This window comes from Leucoraja erinacea, chromosome 22 (genome assembly GCF_028641065.1).
Source record: "Leucoraja erinacea ecotype New England chromosome 22, Leri_hhj_1, whole genome shotgun sequence".
NCBI classification, from domain to species: domain Eukaryota; kingdom Metazoa; phylum Chordata; class Chondrichthyes; order Rajiformes; family Rajidae; genus Leucoraja; species Leucoraja erinaceus.
Window position 1 is genome coordinate 35224827 of NC_073398.1, and position 23851 is coordinate 35248677.

At 49.0% G+C, this 23851-nt stretch overlaps 2 protein-coding genes across 2 annotated transcripts in view; both read left to right on the plus strand.

Annotated features, from left to right (window-relative positions):
- The first annotated feature begins 236 nt into the window (after positions 1–236).
- echdc3 (enoyl CoA hydratase domain containing 3) lies at positions 237–7772 on the plus strand. Its single transcript, XM_055653464.1, has 5 exons — positions 237–431; positions 1287–1408; positions 4041–4138; positions 5709–5909; positions 7232–7772. The coding sequence occupies exons 1-5, from the start codon at positions 271–273 to the stop codon at positions 7562–7564; spliced, it is 915 nt and encodes a 304-aa protein (XP_055509439.1). The 5' UTR covers positions 237–270; the 3' UTR covers positions 7565–7772.
- Positions 7773–21505: 13733 nt separating this feature from the next.
- The window catches only part of LOC129707953 (proline and serine-rich protein 2-like), a 37541-nt gene continuing 35195 nt past the window's right edge, over positions 21506–23851 (plus strand). Inside the window, exon 1 of the mRNA XM_055653461.1 lies at positions 21506–21871. The gene's annotated coding sequence lies outside the window, so the exon portion shown is untranslated. The remainder of the gene's footprint in view (positions 21872–23851) is intronic.

Sequence of the window (23851 nt, forward strand, 5' to 3'; positions counted from 1 at the left end):
CCCCCACCCCCCACGTGACACCACGCCACTACACACGTGACGCATGCCCCCCACCACGTGACGCGTGTGACGCCCCCCCCCCCCCCCACCACGTGACGCGCTGCCCCACCACCACGTGACGCGTTGCCCCCCCCCCACCCCCACCACTACACACGTGACGCATGCCCCCCCCACCACGTGACGCGTGCCCCCCCCCCACACACGTGACGCGTGCCCCCCCCCCACCACCACCACACACGTGACACGTGACCCGCCGCCACCGCCGTCGCCATGTTGATATGCAGCCTGTCCGCCGCCGCCGCCGCTGCCCGGAGGGGGAGTAGTTGGTGCCTGTGGGCAGCCGGGGCCCAGCTCACCTTCCCCGCGCTCCGCCAGGCCCGGGGACAGGCCGGGGACTCGCTGACCGTCCGCAGCCAGCGGGCCGGCGTCAGGTGAGTGAGGCCGGGGTAGGCCGCAGGCACCCCCACTACCACCCTCACCGCCAATCACGCACCCCCTTCATCACTGACTATAAATCTAAATGGTGACAAGTTGGGAAAAGGGGAAGTACAACGGGATCTGGGGGGGGCCCTTGTACATCAGTCTATGATAGTAAACATGCAGGTACAGCAGGCAGTGAAGAAAGCCAATGGCATTTATATCAAGAGCAGTGGAATATAGGACATAAGAGGTCCTTCTGCAGCTGTCAATGTTAATTCCCAGGGATGGCGGGACTGTCATATGCTGAGAGAATGGAGCGGCTGGGCTTGTACACTCTGGAGTTTAGAAGGATGAGAGGGCATCTCATTGAAACATATAAGAGATGAGAGGGTATCTCATTGAAACATATAAGATTATTAAAGGTTTGGAAACGCTAGAGGCAGGAAACATGTTCCCGATGTTGGGGGAGTCCAGAACCAGGGGCCACAGTTTAAGAATAAGGTGTAAGCCATTTAGAACGGAGACGAGGAAACACTTTTTCCTTTTTCTCACAGAGAGTGGTGAGTCTGTGGAATTCTCTGCCTCAGAGGGCGGTGGAGGCCGGTTCTCTGGATGCTTTCAAGAGAGAGCTAGATAGGGCTCTTAAAGATAGCGGAGTCAGGGGATATGGGGAGAAGGCAGGAACGGGGTACTGATTGGAGATGATCAACATTGAATGGCGGTGCTTGCTCGAAGGCCCAAAGGTCCTGCACCTATTGTCTATTGACTTACCTCACCACCACCACCCCGTCGAACCCTCGCTCCACCACCACCCCTCAAGCCTTCCCCCAGGCTCCCCTTCGTTTAAAGTTGAACCTTCTTCTCAGGAACATTGTGCTGAATAACCCGAGGAAGCGGAATGCCTTGTCACTGGCGATGCTGGAATCACTGCGCACAGACATTCTACATGAAGCTGAAAGCCACGATCTCCGGGTTATAGTGATATCAGGTAGTTCCCTCTTGGACTTCCGTCTTGAGTAAAGCCCAGTGCGTGCATCTACTCAGTTGTTTCTTTGGAACAGGAAGGGAAATAATGCATTTTATTTATGGGCGCCTTTCAGAACACTCAAGGACACCTTACAGTTAAAACAAGCAAATTACAAAAACATAAATAAAATGAAACAAAAACTCCATATCCATGAATTTGATAGAAAGTGGAGTTACGTGGGATAGGCCAGTCTGAAAGGTAAGTTTTGAGGGAGGTTTTAAAGGTGGGAGAGACTATGGTACGGATGGATAGTGGGAGAGAGTTCCAGAGGCGAGAGGCAGAATGGCTGAAGGCTCTGAACCCCATCATGGACAGGCAGGCAGATGGAGTGGGGAGCAGGGAGGAAGAAGAGGATCAGATAGTTCGGGATGGAGTGTAATGCTAGAATAGTTCAGAGAGGTATGGAGGAGCGAGATTGTGGAGGGCTTTGAAAGTGAGGAGGAGATTCTTAAAATCAATGAGTCTGCGATACAGGGAGTCCTGGTATAAAATTGCAGAAGCAGCAGGTAGAGCTGCTGCCTAACAGCGCCAGGGACCCGGGCTCGATCCTGACCAGGGGTTCTCTGTGTGGAGTTTGCACGGTTTCCCCTGGTTTCCTCCCACATCTCAAAGGTGTGCGGTTTTGTAGGTTTAAGAAAGAACTGTGCAGATGCTGGAAAATCAAAGGCAGACAAAAATGCTGGAGAAACTCAGCGGGTGAAGCAGCATCTGTGGAGCGAAGGAAATAGGCGACGTTTCGGGTCGAGACCCTTCTTCAGACTCGATACAGTTTTGTAGGTTAATCAGCACTGTAAATTGCCAAGAGTGTTTAGAGGGAGTAGATGAGAAAGTGGTATAACGTAGAACTGGTGTGAACGGGTGATCGATGGTCAGCATGGACTCGATGGGCCGAAGGACCTGTATCCATGCTGTATTTTTTAATCAATCAACAGTTCTGCCATAGTGCAATAGCAGAAAAAAAACATGCATTATAGAAAGTGGGCACAAATAACTGGTTATTGTTGGTTTCCAAAAAAAACTGACAGTTTTTACCACAGTTTCATATAAATGCAGTAAAATTTGGTTTTGGGTTTATTGTGGCGTGTACTGAGAGACAGTGAAAAGCTTTGTGTTGCATCATATTCAAACAGATCAAATATACTGTACATAGAGCAAAGGGGAAGGTACAGAGTGCAGAATATAGTTCTCAGCATTGTAGCGCATCAGTGCCACAGACAAAGTCCAATGTCCGCAATGGGGTTTAGGTGAATTGGAAAGTACCCTAGCTTATGGAAGGGCTGATCAGAAGCCTGATAGCAGAGGGGAAGAAGTTGTTCCTGAGTCTGGTGGTAAACAAAAATGCTGGAGAAACTCAGTGGGTGAGGCAGCATCCAGTCTGAAGAAGGGTCTCGACCCGAAACGTCACCTATTCCTTCGCTCCATAGATAGATGCTGCCTCACCCGCTGAGTTTCTCCAGCATTTTTGTCTATCTTTAATTATACAATACAATACCGTTTATTTGTCATTTGAACCTCACATGAAGTTCAAACAAAATTTGGTTTCTGCAGTCATACAACAAGAAAAGAACCAAGACACACGCCAACACAATTTACACAAACATCGATCACAGTGAATCTCCTCCTCGCTGTGATGGAAGGCAAAGTCTTATCTCTCCCCTGCTCTCCATTCTTCTCCCGATGTCAAAGTCAAAGCTAGCAAGTCCCGCGGCCATTTAAAGCCTCGTCGGGCGATGTAAGGCCCTGCTAGCTGCTTTACCAAGAGTACAAGTTTACAAAACAAACTTCCTGCTCAAATCATTTTACAATGAAGTACAATATATTATTTGCCTTTGTAATTGTTTTCTGTACCTACATGTTACTTCCCAGTGACCTGTGGACAAGGACCCCCTGATTGCTCTGTACATCAACAATCTTCAATCTCATTCATAGCAGGCCTTCACACAATTGCTAAGCCTTTCTACATCCCTGAATGTTTCTTTCCATCCCTCTCAAAACACACTCTGCCACCTTGGTTGTCAAGGCCAATGTAGAGAAGAGAGAATGTGGAAACAAAAAACTGCAGATGCTGGTTGATACCAAAGATAAACACAAAGTGCTGAAGTAACTCAGCGGCCCAGTAATAACACCCGTGAACTGAAGATGTTTAATGTTTTATGTGGCATTCCTAACTGTCACTGTATGTCATGTTGTCACTTGCGGGCGGAGCAACAAGGCAAATTCCTTGTATGTGAATACTTTGCCAATAAACGTATTCATTCATTCATTCAAGAAGGGTCCCAACCTGAAACATTGCCTAGCCATGTTCTGTAGAGATGCTGCTTGAGCTGCTGAGTTACTTTGCACATCGGGACTTTATGTTCCCGTTGAACAAGAGTGTTGTGTTCCGTTTTGCTGGTCCTACTATAGGAAGGATGCCGTTCAGCTGGAAAGAGTGCGGGGAAAATGTACGGTTAATATTTGTAAACGATCCTCTGCGGATCCTTGCGTCTTGGTGTGACTTTTAAACCTAAGTATTTATAGAACTGTTGATGTTTATTCTAAACGCAGCGTTGGGTTTGGTACTTGTAAGTGAGGCTGGTTCATGTGTGTGCAGCTGAAGGACCCGTCTTCTGCTCCGGCCACGATCTGAAGGAGCTGACGTCGGCAACAGGGGGCGACCACCATGCCCGTGTCTTCACAGTCTGCTCTGAGGTAAGCTCTGCCGTTTAAACCCACACACTGACACGTTGGGTAGCACCAGAGGCTTATGTTTGTGTGCAGTCCCCAACGTGTCATAGAGTGATACAACGTGGAAACACCCCAACTTGCCCACACCGACCAACATGTCCCAACTACACTAGTCCCACCTGTCTGAGATTGGCCCATATCCCTCTAAACCTGTCCTATCCATGTACTTGTCTACTTGTTTATTAAACATTACACTCTTACTTAAAGGTTGCGATAGTCCCTGCTCTAACTACCTCCTCTGGCAGCTCGTTCCATACACCCACCACACTTTGTGTGAAAATGTTACCCCTCAGACTCATATTAAATCTTTCCCCCTTCACCTTAAACCTATGTCATCTGTCCTCGATTCCCCTACTCGGGGCAAGAGACTCTGCGCATCTACCCGATCGATTCCTCTCATGATTTTATGCATTTTGATAAGATCACCCCTCATCCTCCTGCACTCCAAGGAATAGAGTCTCAGCCTACTTTACCTCCCCCTGTAGCTCAGAACCTCAAGTCCAGGCAACGTCCTAGTAAACCTTCTCTACCCTTTCCAGCTTGACAACATGCTTTAGGTTTATTATTCTCGCATCCACCGAGACACGGTGACAAACGTTTGTTTGCCTGCGATCCAACCAAAACAGATACAGGTATACAGGTTCACCGCCAATTTTCCAGTAACTGCTGGTCCGGCACCTCCTTTAATCCGGACAGAATCACAAGAGCGCACACTTGAAATCCCCCCGACAATGTGTCCCCTAGGCCGGGCATGGAGGCTGATCTCGACCTCATCAGGACTTCCGTGGCCGATCGGTGGGTGGAATCTGCCCCCTGCTGCCGGGGCTCTGGAACTGCGGCCCAGTCGGAGCCGGCAGAGCCATTCCTACCAAAGATCTTATAGCAGATCCTCTAGGATCTTTGGTTCCTACAGCCTAGTTTGCAGGCCGGTATCTTTGCCCCCCCCCCCCCCCCCCCCCCCCCCCCCCGGGCCTAGGGTGGAACATTCCGGTACCGTTGGACTCCGTGACATCTGTTGGTCCGGCAACACGGATAATCGAGAAAGGCTCTGGAACCACGGGGTGCCGGAAAATCGGTGGTGGAGCTGTACTTTGTGTTTTGACATTATTCTCCCCCCCCCCCCCCCCCCATATAGCCCTAGTCTTCACGTGCAGGCCCAGAGGAGATTAGTTTCACTGGGCATCATGTTGATCACGGACATTGTGGCCTAAAGGACCTGTTCTGTTCCATGTGAAGGCGTTGTCACCAGGGCAGTGCAAGGTGTGTGGAGGTTATTGGAAGGGGTTTCAGATGAATGAACAGTCGGTCAATTCTGCTGCTAACCCTTGCACTATCTTTGACCCACTTTGCTGTCTTTACCTTGCATGAAACGTCATTCCCTTACCATGCGCCTACACACGGTAAATGGCTCGATTGTAATCATGTATTGTCTTTCCGCTGACTGGGTTAGCAGGCAACAAAAGCTTTTCACTGTATCTCGTTACACGTGACAATAAACTGACCTGACCTGAACTGGCCTTGTCTCCAATTGCAGGTGATGAGCCTGCTTCAGGATATCCCGGTGCCAGTCATTGCTAAAGTCAACGGGCTGGCGACAGCAGCAGGCTGCCAGCTGGTGGCCAGCTGTGACATGGCCGTAGTGTCGGACACGTCGCGGTTCGCCACGCCCGGCGTCACCGTCGGCCTCTTCTGCTCCACCCCAGCCGTGGCCCTGGGCCGAGCCGTCCCTCGCAAGGTATGTGGCTGCACGATCGGTGCAGCGTGCTGGAGTAACTCAGTGGGTCAGGCAGCATCTTTGGAGAACATGGATAGGTGACGTTTTACAGAGTGCTGGAGTAACTCAGCGGGTCAGGTAGCATCTGTGGAGAACATGGATAGGTGACGTTTCACAGAGTGCTGGAGTAACTCAGCGGGTCAGGCAGCATCTGTGGAGAACATGGATAGGTGACGTTTCACAGAGTGCTGGAGTAACTCAGTGGGTCAGGCAGCATCTGTGGAGAACATGGATAGGTGACGTTACACAGAGTGCTGGAGTAACTCAGCGGGTCAGGCAGCATCTCGAGGGAATAGACAGAAATGTTTTGGGTCAGCACCTTTTTTTAGAATGATCTGTCTGAAGGAATTTAATAAGGAAAGAAGGAATAGGTGAACACAAAATGCTGAAATAACTCAGCGGGACAGGCAGCGACTCTGGAGAACATGGATAGGGAAGGAAGGACAGGCAGCGTCTCTGGAGGGAAGGAAGGAATAGGTCACGTTTTGTGTCGAGATCTATTCTTTTTCTCCACAGAGGGTGCCATGGTGGCACAGCGGTAGAGACCCGGGTTCAAACCTCATTAAAGAGGTTGTTTGTACGTTCTCCCCGTGACCTGCGTGGGTTTGCTCCGGGTTCTCCAGTTTCCTCCCACACTCCAAAGACATACAGGTTTGTAGGTTAATTGGCTTGGTAAATGTAAAAATTGTCCCTAGTGGGTGTAGGATAGTGTTAATGTGCGGGGATCGCTGGTCGGCACGGACCCGTTGGGCCGAAGGGCCTGTTTCCGCGCTGTATCTCTAAACTAAACTTCTAAGGTACTCCAGCACTTTGTGTCCATCTTGAAGATTGAAAAGACTAGGCTTGCATTCACTGGAGTTTAGAAGGATGAGGGGATATCTTATAGAAACATATAAAATTGTAAAAAAGACTGGACAAGCTAGATGCATGAAAAATGTTCCCAATGTTGGGCGAGTCCACAATCAGGGGCCACAGTCTTAGAATAAAGGGAACGGCCATTTAAGACTGAGGTGAGAAAAACCGTTTTCACACAGAATTTGTGGAATTCCCTGCCACAGAGTGCAGTGGAGGCCAAGTCACTGGATGGATTTAAGAGAGAGTTAGATAGAGCTCTAGGGACTAGTTGAGTCGAGGGATATGGGGAGAAGGCAGGCACGAATTATTGATTGGGGACGATCAGTCATGATCACAATGAATGGCGGTGCTGGCTCGAAGGGCCGAATGGACCTCCTCCTGCACCTATTGTCTATGTTTCTATGTGATATGTTCTGTTTTTGCCACAGCTTGCCCTGGAGATGCTGTTCACCGGGGAGCCCATCTCTGCCCAGGATGCCCTGTGGCACGGGCTGGTGAGCAGAGTGGTGCCCGAGGACCGGCTGGACGAGGAGACGGCGAGGATCGCCGGCCGGATCTGCGCAGCGAGCAGGGCAGTCGTGGCTCTGGGCAAAGCGACGTTCTACAAGCAAATGGCCCAGGACCGCAACCAAGCCTACCGGACCGCCTCGCAGGTGATGGTGGACAACCTGGCCATGACTGACGGCCAGGAAGGAATCGAAGCCTTCTTTCAGAAGAGGAAACCGGTCTGGTCACATTCCACCGGGCAACGCCACCAATAATCTGCTCTGGCATTTAGGTGCGTGCAAAGATCCGTCGAGTCCTTGCCCTTCAGATCTTGACGAACGGCCAAGAAATTATATATAGATCTCTGTAACTTTCCTAACGTGACATTTGGACATGTTGCAGCGATACCCCGTGTGGAATCTTTGTAAATACAGAGTGACTTTAATGTAAATAAACGGAAACGTGACTTTCTGTACAAAAACACAGCTGAACGTTGGAGCATTGAAACTCGGACACAAGCGACGACTGATGCCCCCGGCATGCTGAACAAAATACTAAATGGTTTGAGGAACTCAATGGGTCAGGCAGCAGCTGTGGGGGGAATGGACAGACTATGTTGGGATTTTTTTGGACTGATTATAAAGAGGCTATTCGGCCCGTCATCCTGATGCTACATGTGGAATTCTCTGCCTCAGAGTGCGGTGGAGGCCGGTTCTCTGGATGTTTTCAAGAGAGAGCTAGATAGGGCTCTGTAAAATAGCGGAGTCAGGGGATATGGGGAGAAGGCAGGAGCGGGGTACTGATTGGGGATGAGCAGCCATGATCACATTGAATGGATCAGAACTGGCATCCACCGCCCTCTGAGACAGAGAATGCCACACACTCACAACTCTGTGTGACAAAGTGTTTCCTCGTCTCCGTTCTAAATGGCTTACCCCATATTCTTAAACTGTGGCCCCTGGTTCTGGACTCCCCCAACATCGGGAACATGTTATCATACTCAACCCCCCCTTTTCTACTTTCTACAGGGAACTGTGGGCTTGAACACTGAGCTCTCTCTGTTCATCAGCATTCCTTGGAGAAGCCACTTTATTTTGCAGGCAGCATTGAGTCAGGCCCTTCAACCCACCGAGGCTAAACCGACCATCGATCACCCGTTCACACTAGTTCCATGTGATCCTGCTTTCCCATCCACTCCCTCCACACTAGGGGGAATTTCTACAAAAACCAATCAACCTCTGTCGAGACTGTCCCACTGTACGAGCTAATTCAAAAACTATCCCGAGTTGGAAAAAAAAATCAAACTCGTGGTATGTACGTAGCGGGTATGTCGGACCTCGGGGACGTCTCTTAGCGGCTCGTAACGCTAAAGGCAGGTACTCGGGAAACGCGGTAAGCTCGGGAAGATTTTTCAACATGTTGAAAAATGTCTACGGGAGCCCCGAGTACCTACGAGCGGCCATTACCGTAATTCTCCGAGTTCAAATTGATGGAAACCTCGGGGGAACTCTTTAATTACCTCGTACAGTGGGAAAGGCCCTTAACTCTGCTCGTCTTTGGGATGTGTGAGGAAAGCCGCACGGTCTCGTGCGAACTCCACACAGACAGCAAGTAAGAGACAAGAGCGCTTTATATTGTCCTACATGCCGAAACTGAACAATGAAATACTTGCTGAAGAAGGTTAATTGACTTAGTAAATGTAAAAAAGAAAATTGTCCCTAGTGGGTATAGGATAGTGTTAATGTGCGGGGATCGCTGGTCGGCGCGGACCCGGTGGAGTGAAGGGCCTGTTTCCGCGTGGTATCTCTAAACTAAACTAAAACTAAACATAATGGTATAAACAGCATGTAGGTAGGAACTGCAGATGCTGGTTTAAACTGAAGATAGACACAGAATGCTGGAATACATCAGCATCTCTGAGAGAAGGAATGGGTGACGTTTTGGGTCGAGACCCTTCAGACTGATAAACAGCACCTGGGGTCAGATATAAGCTGGGTCTGTGAGGCAGCAGCTGTACCAACTGCTTCACTGTACATCCCAGTACTGTTTGCTGTATACAGCCCATACTGTATGTGGGTAGACAAAAGTGCTGGAGAAACTCAGCGGGTGAGGCAGCATCTACGGAGTGAAGGAATAGGTGACGTTTTGGGTCGAGACCTGGAAAGCATCTATGGAGCGAAGGAATAGGCGACGATTCGGGCCGAGACCCTTCCGGGTCTCGGCCCGAAACATCACCCATTCCTTCGCTCCATAGATGCTGCCTTCACCCGCTGAGTTCCTCCAACACTTTTGTCTACCTTTGGTTTTCCAGCATCTGCAGTTCCTTCTTAAACACCATACTGTGTTTGACTTGGCAAAATGCATCACCTCGCACTTTGCAGCAGTGAATCCCATCTGCAACAACCGCACAACTTGCCATCTGATCTATACCATGCTGCAGCCTTAAACACCCATCAGCAAACAGCACCACATACTGAAACAGATAACAGGGAGAGAGAACTTGGCAAGGCTAATGCTGAAGGGATAATTCCAGGGTTAGGCATGTCTAGGATCTGTTGGCAAAGTTTGATGCCAAGACCAACTCTTATCTGTAGAAACAGGGAACTGCAGATCCTTGTGAATGCACAAAAGGATTCAAACTGCTGCAGTATCTGAACAGCATCGCTGGAGAACTTGGATATGTGACGCTCCATAAGGAGTGGAATTAGGCCATTCAGCCCATCACGTCTACTCCACCATGGCGGATCTATCTCTCCCTCTCAACCCCATTCTCCTGCCTTCTCCCCATAACCTCTGACACCCTTACTAATCAAGAATCTATCTCTGCCTTAAAAATATCCACTGACTTGTGGCCTCCACAGCCGTCTGTGGCAAAGAGTTCCACAGATTCACCACCCTCTGACTAAAGAAATTCCTCCTCATCTCCTTCCTAAAAGAATGTCCTTTAATTCTGAGGCTGTGACCTCTGGTCCCGGACTCTCCCACTAGTGGAAACATCCTCTCCACATCCACTCTATCCAGGACTTTCACTATTCTGTAAGTTTCAACGAGGTCCCCCCCCCACCTCATCCTTCTAAACTCCAGCGAGTACTGGCCCAGTGCCGTCAAACACTCATCCTAGGTTAATCCACTCATTCCTGGGATCATTCTCGTAAACCTCCTCTGGACACTCTCCAGAGAACAGCACATCCTTCCTCAGATATGGGGACCAAAATTGCTGACAATATCCCAAATGCGGCCTTTACCAGCACCTTATAGAGCCTCAGCATTACATCCCTGTTTTTGTATTCAGGCCCCCTTGAAATACATGCCAGCTTCAGGTTGGGTCTGAAGGGTCTCGACCAAAACGTCACCTACCCATGCTCTCCAGAGACACTGCCTGATCCACAGCGATTGTTACTCCAGCAATTGTGCCCAACTCTTATCTGCGGGCACATAATCCATATCCCTCCAATCCCTGCATATTCTGAAGAAGGGTTTCGGCCCAAAACGTTGCCTATTTCCTTCGCTCCATAGATGCTGCTGCACCCGCTGAGTTTCTCCAGCATTTTTGTGTACCTGCATATTCATGTGTTTGTCTAAAAGTCTCTTAAATGCCACGAATCTGCCTCGATCACCTCTGATCAACTGACATCATCGCCCAATAACTCCGTCTCTCTGTAATTGATCTATGTAATTGATTATGGTCTCATCAAATTTACTTTCTACAGATACACCTGCTCCCTATTTATTTTCCAAGATCCAAGTGTCGTTGGATTTGTCGTTCATCCCCGAGTGCCCTTACGATGGCAGTAGTGAGCTGCTTTCTTGATCCACTGAAGACCTTCAGGTGACTGTGGTAGATAGAAATGCTGGAGAAACTCAGTGGGTGAGGCAGCATCTATGGAGCGAAGGAATAGGTGACGTTTCAGGTCGAGACCCGGAAAGCATCTATGGAGCGAAGGAATAGGTGACGTTTCGGGTCGAGACCCTTCCGGGTCTCAACCCAAAACGTCACCTATTCCTTCGCTCCATAGATGCTGCCTCACCCGCTGAGTTTCTACAGCCGGTGAATATTACACAATTCTTGACTTGATTGAGTTTGACAGTCGAGACATTCTTGTCCGAGTCTGATGTCGTGGGTTGAAGGCTTCAACAGGAGACAATGAGACAAAGATTTGAGTATAGGAGCAGGGAGGTTCTACTGCAGTTGTACAGGGTCTTGGTGAGACCACACCTGGAGTATTACGTACAGTTTTGGTCTCCAAATCTGAGGAAGGACATTATTGCCATAGAGGGAGTGCAGAAAAGGTTCACCAGACTGATTCCTGGGATGTCAGGACTATCTTATGAAGAAAGACTGGATAGACTTGGTTTATACTCTCTAGAATTTAGGAGATTGAGAGGGGATCTTATAGAAACTTACAAAATTCTTAAGGGGTTGGACAGGCTAGATGCAGGAAGATTGCTCCCGATGTTAGGGAAGTCCAGGACAAGGGGTCACAGCTTAAGGATAAGGGGGAAATCCTTTAAAAACCGAGATGAGAAGAAATTTTTTCACACAGAGAGTGGTGAATCTCTGGAACTCTCTGCCACAGAGAGGGTAGTTGAGGCCAGTTCATTGGCTATATTTAAGAGGGAGTTAGATGTGGCCCTTGTGGCTAAGGGGATCAGAGGGTATGGAGAGAAGGCAGGTACGGGATACTGAGTTGGATGATCAGCCATGATCATATTGAATGGCGGTGTAGGCTCGAAGGGCCGAATGGCCTACTCCTGCACCTAATTTCTATGTTTCTATTCAATGGATCTTTATTCTCGCAGGAACCTAGGTACAGTGAAATGCTTTGTTGTGCATTTCGGGTCGAGACCCTTCTTCAGACTGATGGGGGACTGTGCTTTAGTTTAGAGATACAGTGCGGAAACAGGCCCTTCAAGTCAACTTTATTTATCACATACACATAAGACTTGACTTGAAACGTCGCCCCATGCCGACCAGCGATCACCCCACTATCCTACACACTAGGGGGGCAATTTTGCAATTTTACCGAAGCCAATTAACCTGCACGCCTTTGGAGTGTGGGAGGAAACCGGAGCACCCGGAGAAAACCCACGCAGGTCACGGGCAGAACGTGCAAACTCCGTACAGACAGCGCCCGTAGTCGTGATCGAACCCGGGTCTCCGGCGCTGTGAGGCAGCGACTCTAACTCTGCACCAGGGTGCCACCCACACCTCTTACTGCCATTTGGAATATTGCGAGCAGCTTTGGAAGGATGCGCTGGCACTGGTGAGGGTCCAGAGGAGGTTTACGAGAATGAGTGGGAGAGGGACTTTCACACCCAGAAGCAATGAAGAAACATCCAGCCAGATATCAAGTCAGCTAGACATAAATGCTGGAGAGGCAGCGGGTGCAGCAGCATCTATGGAGAGAAGGAATAGGCGACGTTTCGGGTCGAGACCAAGGGTCATCTGTCCATTTCCCTCCACAGATGCTGCCTGGCCCGCTGAGTTCCTCCAGCATTTTGGTTTTTTCCTCGATATTCCAGCATCTCCAGTTGCTTGTGCCTTCTTTTCATTGTGCTTGTTCAGCACCACGGTGGTGCAGCGGTAGAGTTGCTGCCTCACAGCGCCAGAGACCCGGATCGATCCTGACCACGGGCGCTGTCTGTACGGAGTTTGCACGTTCTCCCCGTGACCTGCGTGGGTTTTCTCCAAGATCTTCGGTTTCCTCCCACACTGCAAAGGCGTGCAGGTTTGTAGGTTAATTGGCTTGGTGTAAATGTAAAAATTGTCCATAGTGTGTGTAGGATTGTGTTAGTGTGCGGGGATCGCTGGTCGGCACGGACTCGGTGGGCCGAAGGGCCTGTTTCCGCGCTGTATCTCTGAAACTGAAACTAAAAGTAAACGTTTCTGTGCATTAGTCAGCCCTCCTCAACTGGATTTCACCATAAACAGTATTTGCTTTAACTCTGTACGTGAGAGGTGTCCACATGGCAACCTGTATAGGTACAGCCCCTGTGTCGGAAGGAACTGCAGATGCTGGTTTAAACCGAAGATGGATGCAAAAAGCTGGAGTAACTCAGCGGGACAGGCAGCCTCTCTGGGGGGAAGCGATGGGTGATGCTTCTTCAGACTGAGTCGGGAGAGGGAAACGAGAGATATATCTTACATTGATTTATTCCATATCTCTCCACATCACCGTCTATATCTCTTGTTTCACTTTCCCCAGCCTCGGTTTCCTCCCACACTCCAAAGACGTGCAGGTTTGTAGGTTAATTGGCTTGGTGTCAATGTAAATTGTCCCTGGTGTGGGTAGGATAGTATTAGTGTGGAGGGACAGCTGGTCGGCATGGACTCAGTGGGCCGAAGGGCCTGTTGCCGGACTGTATCTCTTAAACGAAACCAAACTATGATATTGGCAGTTCTTGAGTCTCATAAAAGCCAGAGCAATTTAACATGAGAAATCTTTCAAGGGCAATCAGACTGCCGTATATGACACACCTGTAAAACTCATCAGCATTTTCCTGAATGCTCATGAAGATTCATTTGAGGGGTAACTTTTTCCACACAGAGGGTGGTGGGTGTATGGAACAAGCTGCCAGAGGAGGTAGTTGAGGCTGGGACTATCCCAACCTGCAAGAAACAGTTAGACAGGTACATGGATGGATAGGACAGGTTTGGAGGGATATGGACCAAGCGCAGGCAGGTGGGACTAATGTAGATGGGACATGTTGGCCGGTGTTGGCAAGTAGGGCAGGTGGGCCCGTTTCCACACTGGATGACTCTAGGGGCAGCATCTGTGGAGGGAACACACTGGTGACATGTCAGGTGAGTCTGAAGAAGGGTCTCGACCCGAAACGTCACCTATAGTTTTTCTCCAGAGATGCTGCCTGCCCCGCTGAGTTTCTCCAGCGCTGTCATAGAGTGATACAGTGTGGAAACAGGCCCTTCAGCCCAACTTGCCCACACCGACCAACATGTCCCATCTACACTAATCCCACCTGCCTGCACTAGGTCCATATCCCTCCAAACCTGTCCTATCCATCCATGTACCTGTCTAACTGTTTCTTGAACGTTAGGATAGTCCCTGCCTCAAGGAGATTGAGAGGGGATCTTATAGAAACTTACAAAATTCTTAAGGGGTTGGACAGGCTAGATGCAGGAAGATTGTTCCCGATGTTAGGGAAGTCCAGGACAAGGGGTCACAGCTTAAGGATAAGGGGGAAATCCTTTAAAACCGAGATGAGAAGAACTTTTTTCACACAGAGAGTGGTGAATCTCTGGAACTCTCTGCCACAGAGGGTAGTTGAGGCCAGTTCATTGGCTATATTTAAGAGGGAGTTAGATGTGGCCCTTGTGGCTAAGGGGATCAGGGGGTATGGAGAGAAGGCAGGTACGGGATACTGAGTTGGATGATCAGCCATGATCATATTGAATGGCGGTGCAGGCTCGAAGGGCCGAATGGCCTACTCCTGCACCTAATTTCTATGTTTCTATGTTTCAACCACCTCCTCCGGCAGTTCGTTTCATACACCCACCACCCTTTGTGTGCAACAAATTCCTATAAATCTTTTCCCCTTCACCTTGAACCTGTGTCCTCTGGTCCTCGATTCCCCTACTCTGGGCAAGAGACTCTGTGCATCTACTGCCATCTACCCGATCTATTCCTTTCATCGTTTCGTGTTTTGTCCTGGTACACTTTTCTATGTTCCATTCACCACGGTGGAATCAAAACCCATACCCCCCGCGGTATAATCCAAGCCTATGGATATTAGTTTGGTAACCTAACCGCTGAGCTGGGGTGTCAATTGATAAGTTCTATACAACAATTAATAGTTACTGAATAAAGATCTCTTGGTTACAAGACTAAGGCTGCTGCTGTAATTAGGATATAGATCTGCCCTACAACTGGAGAGTTCAAATGGCTGACTGGCGTGCAGTTCCAGTTTGCAAAGGTAGACAAAAATGCTGGAGAAACTCAGCGGGTGAGGCAGCATCTATGGAGCGAAGGAATAGGCGACGTTTCGGGTCGAGACCCGGAAGGGTCTCGACCCGAAACGTCGCCTATTCCTTCGCTCCATAGATGCTCTCCAGGTCTCGATCCGAAACGTCTGAAGAAGGGTCTCGGCCCGAAACGTTGCCTATTTCCCTCGCTCCATAGATGCTGCCTCACCCAGCAGCATTTTTTGTCTACCTTTTTCCAGCATCTGCAGTTCTTTCTTAAACAGGTTTAGATGGATAGGACAAGTTTGCAGGGGATATGGGCCAAATGCGGGCAGGTGGGACTCGTGTAGATGGAACATGTTGGTCAGACATCTTGGTTAGAACAGAGATGAGGAAACACTTTTTCACACAGAGGGTGGTGAGTCTGTGGAATTCTCTGCCTCAGAGGGCGGTGGAGGCGGGTTCTCTGGATACTTTCAAGAGAGAGCTAGATAGGGTTCTTAAAAATAGCGGAGTCAGGGGATATGGAGAGAAGGTGGGAACGGGGTACTGATTGGGGATGATCAGCCATGATCACGTTGAATGACGGTGCTGGCTCGAAGGACCGAATGGCCTACTCCTGCACCTATTGTCTATTGTCTCGGCCCGAAACGTCACCTATTCCTTCACTCCATAGATGCTGCTGTACCCGCTGAGTTTCTCCAGCACTTTTGTCTACCAAGGGATTTGTACTCCCTGCTAAACTGCAGATCCACACCATTGATGGAAACAGGGTGTAAAAAATGTATGCTAAATGGGTACTGTGGAAAAAAAAATTCTCAGAGGCCCTTCCGCTGTGTTCATTCACTGCGTCGTGACATAGTGCTTACGGTGCGCAGCGGTAGGGTTGCTGCCTTACAGCGCCGGAGACCCGGGTTCGATCCCGACTACGGGTTCTCAATCAATCAATCAATCAATTAATCAATCAATCAACCTTTATTGTCATCTTGCAAGCAACAGTTGTACAGTGCAAAATGAAAAGACGTTTCCCAGTGAATAGCGGAGCATCGCACATGAAATTTAAAACATTCCACACATAATAACACTAAAAACAATCCAGTCCCTGATGGAACAGTATAAATAAATAGTTAAAAGCAGGTAAAACACAACGTTAAAATACAGTAAAACCAATCATAAAAATGTCCGGGGCAGCTGATTTGAGTGGCCAGTGCCAGTTATTAAAGTGGCCGTGCCAGCCGCAGAATCAGGTGACTGTGAGTACAGAGTGACTGTTTAGCAGCCTCACAGCCTGTGGTAGGAAGCTGTTTAGCAGTCTTGTAGTCCGGGCTTTGATGCTTCGATATCTCTTGCCTGATGGCAGGAGATCCAGGTGTATGTGGAGGGGGTGCAGTTTGTCCTTAGCTATTCTCAGAGCTTTTTTCAGACAGCGGCTCTGGAACAGTTCTTGTACCGAGGGTAGGGAGACGCCAATGATCCTCTCTGCTCCCCTCACTACCCTCTGCAGAGCCTTCCTGTCCAAGCAGTTGCAGGTGGAGTACCACGTATTTATGCAGTACGTGAGTACAGACTCCACCATACCCATGTAGAAAGTCCTGAGGATGTTGGTAGGGAGTGAGGCCTGTTAGAGTTTCCGCAGGTAGTGCAGTCGCTGATGGGCCCGTTTGACAATCCCAGTGGTGTTCCTGGACCAGGTGAGACTGTCTGTAATTTGCACACCGAGGAACTTTATGCTCTCCACTCTCTTCACCGTAGTGCCACTGATGTTGAGGGGTATATGCTTTGGCTGCGCCCTCCTGAAGTCGACAACCATCTCCTTCGTTTTGTCGACATTTAATTCTAGATTGTTTTTGCCGCACCAGTCCACTAGTTGTTTTACTTCCTCCCTGTAAATTGATTCGTCATCTCCGCTGATGAGTCCCACCACTGTTGTGTCATCCGCGAATTTTATGATCTTATTGTCCCTGAATCTGGCAGCAAGTCTACAAGTGCGGAGTTTGTACGTTGATGATTTTATACACCTCCCCATAAGATCACACCACATTCTCCTGTGCTCCAAGGTGTAGAGTCCCAGCCTGCTCAACCTCTCCCTGTAGCTCAGGCCACTCGAGTTCCGGCAACATCCTGGTAAACATTAGTTTACGGGTTAGTGTGGGTGTCAATAGACAATAGATGCAGGAGGAGGCCATTCGGCCCTTCGAGCCAGCACCGCCATTCAATGTGATCATGGCTGATCATCCCCAATCAGTACCCCGTTCCTGCCTTCTCCTCATATCCCCTGACTCCGCTATTTATAAGAGCCCTCTCTAGCTCTCTCTTGAAAGCATCCAGAGAACCAGCCTCCACCGCCCTCTGAGGCAGAGAATTCCACAGACTCGCAACTCTCTGTGAGAAAAGGTGTTTCCTCGTCTCCGTTCTAATGTCAGAGGTTATGGGGAGAAGGCAGGTGAATGGGGTTAGGAGGGAGAGATAAATCAGCCAAGACTGAAGAAGGGTCTCGACCCGAAACATTACCCGTTCCTTCTCTCCAGAGATGCTGCCTGTCCCGCTGAGTTACTCCAGCTTTTTGTGTCTATCCCCAGCGGAGTAGACTTGATGGGCCGAATGGCCTAATGCTGGCTCCTATCACGTGAACTTATGAACATCCTGGCATCTGCAGTCCTTTGTTTCTCCTCCACTGGCATACTGATCTCCAAAGATCTTATAGCAAAGATCTTTGCTGATCTCACCAGGAATGTGGTTCTGCAGGTTGACACCACATTGAAGCAAGTGCCATCCTGTTTCTGTCTGAGCAGATGTCGAATGCCTTGTGTGTAAGAACATTTTGATCTTATCTCCTCCGTTTGGGATGATTGAACTCGGAGAAACTGATTCAGGAAATGCCAATGAAGGGTGGACATGATCATCTGGATGCTGCCTCCCCCACTGAGTGTCTCCAGCACTTTTGTCCACCTTCGATTGTTCCGGCATCGGCGGCTCTTTCTCAAACAACTGTTATCCCTACAATTAGCTGCAGAACAAAATGTCCACAACTACCATTAAAGGTGCAAAAGGAGGGAAGATTTACATTTCAATGGCAAATCTCGCAGCTCTTTCAGGATTGCTTCGTGACTAATGTATGCAGTTCAGTTCTACACAAGTGTAGGTTCTGCTGCATTGTTGCATTTCCCTGATGTAAATAATGGGTCGGACTTCACAGAGAGATCGCACAGGTCAAGTCAAGTTTATTTGTCACATACACATACAGGATGGACAGTGAAATGAAAGTGGCGATGCCTGCGGAATTGTGCAAAACAACAGAACAGAACAGAACCAGTATTTACGTTTTCGAAAAAATAAAAAAACACACACAACAGTCAATTAGTCCCTGGTGAGATCAGAGTTTACTGTCCTGACGGCCTGTGGGAAGAAACTCCGTCTCATCCGCTCTGTTTTCGCAGCGTGACAGTGGAGGCGTTTGCCTGACCGTAGCAGCTGGAACAGTCCGTTGCTGGGGGCGTAGAGGTCCCCCATTATGTTGCTGGCTCTGGGTCTGCACCTCCTGGTGTATAGGTGAGTGTAGTTCCCATAGTGTGTTCGGCCGAACGCACTACTCTCTGCAGAGCCTTCCTGTGAAGGGCAGAGCTGTTCCCAAACCAGATCGAGATGTTACCGGACAAGATGCTCTCTACAGCACCAGAGTAGAAGCACTAGAGGATCCTCTGGTGGCATGTAGCAGAATCTTGACAAATTCATGAATACAAGCTAAAGACAGACACAAATAGCCGGAGTAACTCAGCGGGTCAGGCAGCATCTCTAGAGAGAAGCAACAGGTGATGTTTCAGTGTTTAAGAGGGAACTGCAGATGCTGGAGAATCGAAGGTTACACAAAAAAAAAGCTGGAGAAACTCAGCGGGTGCAGCAGCATCTATGGAGCGAAGGAAATAGGCAACGTTTCGGGCCGAAACCCTTCTTCGTCTGAAGAAGGGTTTTGGCCCGAAACGTTGCCTATTTCCTTCGCTCCATAGATGCTGCTGCACCCGCTGAGTTTCTCCAGGTGATGTTTCAGGTTGAGACTCTTCTTCAGACACCGAATAGAAGCTGTGAATAACTGAAGAGCTTTTTGCCTTGTTCTAGTTTTGTGTATATTTTTTTAAATTCAGATCTTTTAGAAACAAAATCGGAGAAAAATGAGACCATTCGGTCCATTGAGTCTGTGGCAGCTGAAGAAAAGATAGAATATAGAACAGTAGACTTCAGACTTTATACTTTAGAGATACAGCACGGAAAGAGGCCCTTCGGCCCAGCCAGTCCGTGCCGACCAGCGATCACCCCGTACTGTAACACTATCCTACACACACTAGGGACAATTTTACAGCTTACATAGAAATTAGGTGCAGGAGTAGAGGCCATTCGGCCCTTCGAGCCTGCACCACCATTTAATATGATCATGGCTGATCATCCAACTCAGTATCCCGTACCTGCCTTCTCTCCATACCCTCTGATCCCCTTAGCCACAAGGGCCACATCTAACTCCCTCTTAAATATAGCCAATGAACTGGCCTCAACTACCCTCTGCGGCAGAGAGTTCCAGAGATTCACCACTCTCTGTGTGGAAAAAGTTCTCCTCATCTCGGTCCTAAAAGATTTCCCCCTTATCCTTAAACTGTGTGACCCCTTGTCCTGGACTTCCCCAACATCGGGAACAATCTTCCTGCATCTAGCCTGTCCAACCCCTTAAGAATTTTGTAAGTTCCTATAAGATCCCCCCTCAATCTCCTAAATTCTAGAGAGTATAAACCAAGTCTATCCAGTCTTTCTTCATAAGACAGTCCTGACATCCCAGGAATCAGTCTGCTTACATGCCTGTACGTCTTTAGAGTGTGGGAGGAAACCGGAGCGCCCAGAGAAAACCCACGCAGTCACAGGGAGAACAAACAAACTCCGTACAGACAGCACCAGTAGTCAGGATCGAACCAGGGTCTCTGGTGCTGTTAGAGTCAGCAGCTCCACCAACGGGTCCATTTCTTATTCTTTCTTTTAGAAATGTTATGTCTAATTTTCATCCAAGTTGGTTTGGTGCGTGCATCCTAGCCCATGGGCCTGAGATGCTGCTACAAGCAAGACCTTCATTGTGTTCAAGAAGGAACTGCAGATGTTGGTTTACAAAAAGTGCTGGAGTAGCTCGGAGGGGCAGGCATGTTCTCCAGAGATGCTGCCTGACTTGTTGAGTTACTCCAGCACTTTGTCTCTTGTTTTTTGTACCTCACAGTGGAGTCACAGAAGTGATACAGTGTAGAAACAGGCCCTTCAGCCCTACCTGCCCCATCTACACTAGTCCCACCTGCCCAGTGAGACCACACCTGGAGTATTGTGTGCAGTTTTGGTCCCCTAATTTGAGGAAGGCCATTCTTGCTATTGCAGCGTAGGTTCACCAGGTTAATTCCTGGGATGGCGGGACTGTCATAAGCTGAGAGAATGGAGCGGCTGGGCTTGTACACTCTGGAGTTTAGAAGGATGAGAGGATATGTCATTGACACATATAAGATTATTAAGGGATGGACTCGCTAGAGGCAGGAAACGTGTTCCCGATGTTGGGGGAGTCCAGAACCATGGGCCACACAGTTTAAGAATAAGGAGTAAGCTATTCAGAATGGAGATGAGGAAAAACTTTTTCACCCAGAGAGTTGTGAGTGTGGAATTCTCTGCCTCAGAGGGCGGTGGAGGCCGGTTCTCTGGGTGCTTTCAAGAGGGAGCTAGATACGGCTCTTAAAGATAGCGGAGTCAGGGGATTATGGGGAGAAGGCAGGAACGGGATACTGATTGTGGATGATCAGCCATGATCACAGCGAATGGCGGTGCTGGCTCGAAGGGCCGAATGGCCTACTCCTGCGCCCATTGTCTATTGTCCAAGCTCTTTTTCAAAATATGGTGAGCAGCTGATATTTGGAATATTCTGCCAGGGGAGGTGGTGGGACCTGTTCTATCCATATGTACCTGTCTAACTGTCTCTTAAACGTGGGGATAGTCCCAGCCTCAACTACCTCCTCCGGCAGCAGCTTGTTCCATACACCCCCCACCCTCTGTGTGGGAAAATGTGACCCCTCAGGTTCCTATTAAACCCCCTCCCCCCTCCCCCTCCAACGTTTGAGATTTCTACCTTTTAGGGATCTCGATTTTTAAGATGAAACCTTTATTTACAGTCGAAGTAAACACTGATTTTGCACAGATAAGGGAGGGGGGGGGGTGGCTTTGTAACGAATAAACCAACGAGGTGGAGTTGTACTGATTTTAACACACACCCTCTCCTAACTCATTGCAACCGCAGCTAGCGATGATATCATCTCTCATTAATACCCTGCTTTAAAGAGGTGGCATATTTTTCCATTCCATTTCAAAAGTGCTCCGCCCTTAAAGACGCCTTGTGTTGAGAGGCTGCAGTCTGAGGTGTGTGTGTGTGAGTGTGTGGGGACATCCTCTCTGTGCTCGGGGAGCCTGCAACATCCAGAGAGACTTTAAAACAAAAATCCCCAGTTGCCTGGAAATGAGAGGACGCTCCAGCGCGAGAATTAATCAGTAACTCGGGGAGTCAGGAGGCCGATAGAACAGTGAGTGCCAGGATACACGTTGAACGAGAGAGAGTTGGCTGCTTCCAATCGCTCCAAGAACCGAGGAGAAACCGCAGGTAAAACCCACCCTCCATTCTACCGGGACCAGTTTTCTTTTCTTCCCCCCAACCTTATCTTCGACCTGTAACATAACAACAAACTTTCAGCCGTGTGGAATTGGGATTGCAATCATGTTTTAGCTTCTGTGTGCTAATTCTCAGCCAGTGTTTCAGGTCTTTAAACTCACAGAACAGACTCGAGGTTTGACGCTGCTGTGTGGAAACAAGGAAACGCAGATGCGGTTTTATACCAAGGATAGACACAGGAGTGCTGGAGTAACTCAGCGGGTCAGGCAGCATCTGTGGAGAACATGGATAGGTGGCGTTTCACAGAGTGCTGGAGTAACTCAGCGGGTCAGGCAGCATCTGTGGAGAACATGGATAGGTGACGTTTCACAGAGTGCTGGAGTAACTCAGCGGGTCAGGCAGCAAGACAGAGACTTAGATGGGGCTCTTGAAGATAGTGGAGTTAGGGGATATGGGGAGAAGGCAGGAACGGGGTACTGATTGGGGATGATCAGCCATCATCACATTGAAGGGCTGAATGGCCTACTCCTGTACCTATTGTCTATTATCTGTGGAGAACATGGATAGGTGACGTTTCACAGAGTGCTGGAGTAACTCAGCGGGTCAGGCAGCATCTATGGAGTTAAAGAAATAGGCAACGTTTCGGGCCGAAACCCGGAAGGGTTTCGGCCTGAAACGTTGCCTATTTCCAGAAGGATTTCGGTCCCGAAACGTTGCCTATTTCCTTCGCTCCATAGATGCTGCTGCACCGTAGCTCAGCGGGTCAGGCAGCATCTGTGGAGAACATGGATAGGTGACGTTTCGGGTCAGGACATTTTTTTCTCATTTATGACATTGTTTACAGTGTACTATGTTTATGTGTCGTGCTGCTGCAAGCAAGAATGTCATTGTTCTATCTGGGACAAGTGACAGGAAAACACTCGTATCTAGTGACCCTTCTTCAGACTGATACTTCTTCGATGCTAGCCGTTATTGTGGAAACTCACTCATAGTGTACAATGTAAACCTCCTTCTGCCCAATGTAAAATTCCAGGTGATATTACCTGTGGAAATCTTCTCAGAAAATGGCTCAGGTGTGTGTGTGTGCGTGTGTGTGTGTGTTGACCAGCAGGGGCCTAGTGAGACCACACCTGGAGTATTGTGTTTAAGAAGGAACTGCAGATGCTGGAAAATCGAAGGTACACAAAAATGCTGGAGAAACTCAGCGGGTGCAGCAGCATCTGTGGAGCGAAGGAAATAGGCAACGTTTCGGGCCGAAACCCAGAAGGGTTTCGGGCCGAAACGTTGCCTATTTCCAGAAGGGTTTCGGCCCAAAACGTTGCCTATTTCCAGAAGGGTTTCGGCCCGAAACGTTGCCTATTTCCTTAGCTCCATAGATGCTGCTGCACCCGCTGAGTTTCTCCAGCATTTTTATGTGCCCTGGAGTATTGTATGCAGTTTTGGTCCCCTAATTTGAGGGAGGACATTCTTGCTATGGAGGGAGTGCAGCGTAGGTTTACCAGGTTAATTCCCGGTATGGAGGGACTGTCATATGCTGAGAGAATGGAGCGGCTGGGCTTGTACACTCTGGAGTTTAGAAGGATGAGAGGGTATCTTATTGAAACATATACGATTGTTAAGGGTTTGGACACGCTAGAGGCAGGAAACATGTTCCCGATGTTGGGGGAGGCCAGAACCAGGGGCCGCAGTTTAAGAATAAGGAGTAAGCCATTTAGAACGGAGACGAGGAAACACTTTATCTCACAGAGTTGTGAGTCTGTGGAATTCTCTGCCTCAGAGGGCGGTGGAGGCAGGTTCTCTGAATACTTAATCAGCCATGATCACATTGAAGGGTGGTGCTGGCTCGAAGGGCCGTGTGGCCTACTCCTGCACCTATTGTCTATTGTCTATCTGCAGTTGTTTGTTGCTGAAAATTTGAGTCTTTCAGTCTGAAGAAGGGCCTCGACCCGAAACGTCACCTATTCTTTTTAC

Bases quoted from the DNA above. Each gene is read 5' to 3' on its own strand.
- echdc3 (XM_055653464.1), top strand. From the start codon at position 271: ATGTTGATATGCAGCCTGTCCGCCGCCGCCGCCGCTGCCCGGAGGGGG. The intron at 1,409-4,040 runs GTAGTTCCCTCT...ATGTGTGTGCAG, and splicing joins CCGGGTTATAGTGATATCAG to CTGAAGGACCCGTCTTCTGC. The intron at 5,910-7,231 runs GTATGTGGCTGC...TTTTTGCCACAG, and splicing joins GCCGAGCCGTCCCTCGCAAG to CTTGCCCTGGAGATGCTGTT.